Raw genomic sequence first — 3503 nt, 5'->3', positions numbered from 1 at the left:
TTTGACATTATTTCGGACGACATACTATACGATGACCCTTTTTCGTTATTTTTGACGACATACTATACTATGACGGGGTTTTTTCATTATTTCGGACGGCTTATACTATGACTGTTTTTCATGGTTTTGGCCGACATACTATACTATGATGTTTTTTCATTATTTCGGACGATATACTATATCATGACGTTTTTTCATGATTTTGGACGACATACTATACTATGACCGTTTTTTGTGGTGTTGGACGACATACTATACTATGACATTTTTTCATGATTTTGGACGACATACTATACTATGACGTTTTTTCATGATTTCGGACGACATACTATACTATGACATTTTGACATTATTTCGGACGACATACTATACGATGACCCTTTTTCGTNGGGGTTTTTTCATGATTTCGGACGACATACTATACTATGACATTTTGACATTATTTCGGACGACATACTATACGATGACCCTTTTTCGTTATTTTTGACGACATACTATACTATGACGGGGTTTTTTCATTATTTCGGACGATATACTATACCATGACGTTTTTTCATTATTTCGGACGATATACTATACCATGACGTTTTTTCATGATTTTGGACGACATACTATACCATGACGTTTTTTCATGATTTTGGCCGACATACTATACTATGACCTGTTTTCATGGTTTCTGACGACATACTATACATGTATGAAATTTTATTCATGAAAATGTATGGGAACCCCGTGTATGGAACAGAGAGAGAAGAGATGCAACAAATGTTCCATTCTTCGTGATGTGTAACTGTACATTTTCTGTTTGTCTCTTGTTTTAGGTTCTTGATGAAGAGGCTGAAGTGTTCATAGTGAAGATGTGGAGGCTACTCATCTATGAAACTGAAGCAAAGAAGATTGGACTGGTGAAATAAGCAAAAACAACCAGTGAATGAAGATCAACTGTTTTCTTTTCATACATTGTGTATAATAGTGTAGTGCAATTATGTCACCCCAAACAAAGCGACATGTCCGTTACAGACTGCAACTGCAGATTCTGCTCATTCTTACATCTGCACCAGTTGTTCAGGTCATGTCATTTTTTTTTGTCCAACTCCCCTCTGTTTGCAGGTGCTGACTGTGTCGGTGTGCTTTCGTGTAAATACAGTCTGTCATGATTTGACCATGATGAAATCAGTGTGAGAGGAAACTGCTGACAGGACCATTGTTGTGTTACCAGATAAGGTCTCTTGGTCCTACTCTTACTTTATAAACATGCCACCTCACACTTTGTGGGAAGAGTAGTCTTTCTTTGAAGTCTCTAATGTGTGAAATCTGGCTTGCAGTTGATTGTGGGTTAAGTGGACTTTAGAGTGTGCATAACTACAAGGATGTGATCTTTTTTACAGGGTTATTTATTCAGGGTTTTTGACACAACTTCAATTTGTTTCTGTGGATTTTTCAGACTTTGTCTTTATTTTTCCTTATCACATTCCTGACAAATGTTGGCATGTTCTCGTCCTCAGACCATCTCAAAAAGCACCTAGTTATCGTTTTGAAATGTGTCTACTGACTAAACCCACAGAATATATTTTGGATGGTGACATCCCTGCAGCTGTAAAAGCACACACGCGTCATAACCACTATAAGAAAATGAGCTCAGAACAGGGGGAAAATGATGTGAAGTTGTGAGGATGCTCTCCATTTGTTTTTGTATTGGTGAACATTTGAATAAAATTGATTTTTTTATAACAGATTGTAAACCAGTGTTTAATATTCTCAAACAGTAGGAAGTGTAAAACAAAAACCCTGATAAATCCACATTAACCAGTGATTGCAAAGGGGTTTAATGCTTGCACTTCCTTTTAAAATGCAAGTCTCACATAAGAATAGTGAAAGGAATTTGAACAAGCTAGACAATAAGTGGTCCTTATTTAAAAATAAAATGACTGCATTTAAAAACCACAGCAAGTCAAGCACAACCACGAAGCTTTAGAATTAACAAAAGATTTAGAGACTTGACTTTATATATATATCCCACTGTTCATCCTTTAATTCATCCAATATTCAGTTTAAGATTGATAGCAGGTTGTTTTGTAGTGAGCACCAAATGTTTAGTGCTGAAAAACATGCTAATTACAAAGGACAAACAATTACGTCTAGACCTATTTCATTCAGTCTATCCAAAGCAACTGACGAAAGACACATTGAGATCAAAATTTCCAGAACTTTATTGATGCCATGTGAGTTAAACAAGAGCAGGTCTTGCCAGTAAAAACCCTCTAGCTGGAAGAGAAACAGCACAGTAAGTCACTGCTGACTGGTGTTGAGACAGACGAGCCAATGCGTTTCCCCTCTAAATCAATCATATCCAGTAACCAGCCAGAGATGAAGCGCCATATATACTGAAGACACTGGGCCCTGAAGCAAGAGGTAAGTGAAGGCCACTGCTTGTAAACAGCTTTAGAGTTATTTATTCAAATTGTTGTACTTAAAAATAGAAACTATATTGATGTTTAACTTGTAATTTAGCTTCCCTTCCATGTCTGTTACTGTCTTCTGAAACAAACCTTGCTAAAGAACAAACTGGGACGTGTGCCAATGAAGTATTAACACCAGTTAATGTTTGCAATGTGAAAGTTAAGAACTGTTGGACTGGGTGACGGTGGTCAGGTCTGTCCACACTTCTCCTTGGATGTTTTCTCCCCACCAGCCTTCCTGTGAGGACCGACTCTAATCCTCGGCTTTAGCCTCCATCTCCTCGGCGTCGTCGTCTCCGTCCACCTCGGCGTTCTCCCGCTCTAACCTCTCCAGCTGCCGGGCGAGCTCTGTCTCATCCGTGTCTGTCACCACCTTGGGCTGGAAAATAATAAAGTAGAAACATGTCAAAACTAATTAATTCTGTACAAGTATTTTAGCTTCTCCTGGTGGGGAAAAATACAATCTGTGATTTGCAAGTTCATTAATAAATATTTTGGGGGGAAAGGCAGTGTTTTAAAAGGTGATGAAGTTGTAATTTGTGAGAAAATGACTCCTATAACCACATTTCATGTTAACAGTTTTAACATGAGAATAAATTTGGAATATTTCGAGAATTTCAGTTCAAATTACTATACTATCACATTCTTTTTTTTTTTTATGTACTATACTTCATGATTTCAGATGACATACTATGACATTTTTGAACACACTTTACTATTATGTTTTTACATGATTTCAGACACACTACTATGATACTTTTTATCATGACGACATACTATACTATGACGTATTTTCATGATGAAAAAAGTCATAGTATAGAATGTCGTCCGTAATCATGAAAAACATCATAGTATAGTATGTCTTCCAAAAAAATCATGAAAAAAAGTCATAGTATAGTATGTCGTCCAAAATAATGAAAAAGTCATAGTATAGTATGTTGTCCAAAATAATGAAAAAGTCATAGTATAGTATGTTGTCCAAAAGCATGAAAAAAAAGTCATAGCATAGTATGTCGTCCAAAATAATGAAAAAGTCATAGTATA

General features: G+C 36.4%; 2 protein-coding genes across 3 annotated transcripts in view; one reads left to right on the top strand and one right to left on the bottom strand.

Moving 5' to 3' along the window:
* Positions 1–1726, top strand: part of rbm25b (RNA binding motif protein 25b) — a 15683-nt gene extending 13957 nt beyond the window's left edge. For both annotated transcript variants that reach the window (XM_050058385.1, XM_050058383.1), the window contains exon 17: positions 822–1726. In XM_050058385.1, the coding sequence (XP_049914342.1) occupies positions 822–914 (93 nt within the window). In that variant the 3' untranslated portion in view covers positions 915–1726. The remainder of the gene's footprint in view (positions 1–821) is intronic.
* Positions 1727–2192: 466 nt separating this feature from the next.
* eif2s1b (eukaryotic translation initiation factor 2, subunit 1 alpha b) overlaps positions 2193–3503 on the bottom strand; it is a 15247-nt gene continuing 13936 nt past the window's right edge. The window contains exon 8 of the mRNA XM_050058389.1: positions 2193–2838. Within this exon, the coding sequence (XP_049914346.1) occupies positions 2713–2838 (126 nt within the window). The 3' untranslated portion in view covers positions 2193–2712. The remainder of the gene's footprint in view (positions 2839–3503) is intronic.

This window comes from Epinephelus moara, chromosome 12 (genome assembly GCF_006386435.1).
Source record: "Epinephelus moara isolate mb chromosome 12, YSFRI_EMoa_1.0, whole genome shotgun sequence".
NCBI lineage: Eukaryota > Metazoa > Chordata > Actinopteri > Perciformes > Serranidae > Epinephelus > Epinephelus moara.
Note: the sequence above shows the minus strand (reverse complement) of the source record. Positions and strands in the feature narration are given on the sequence as shown.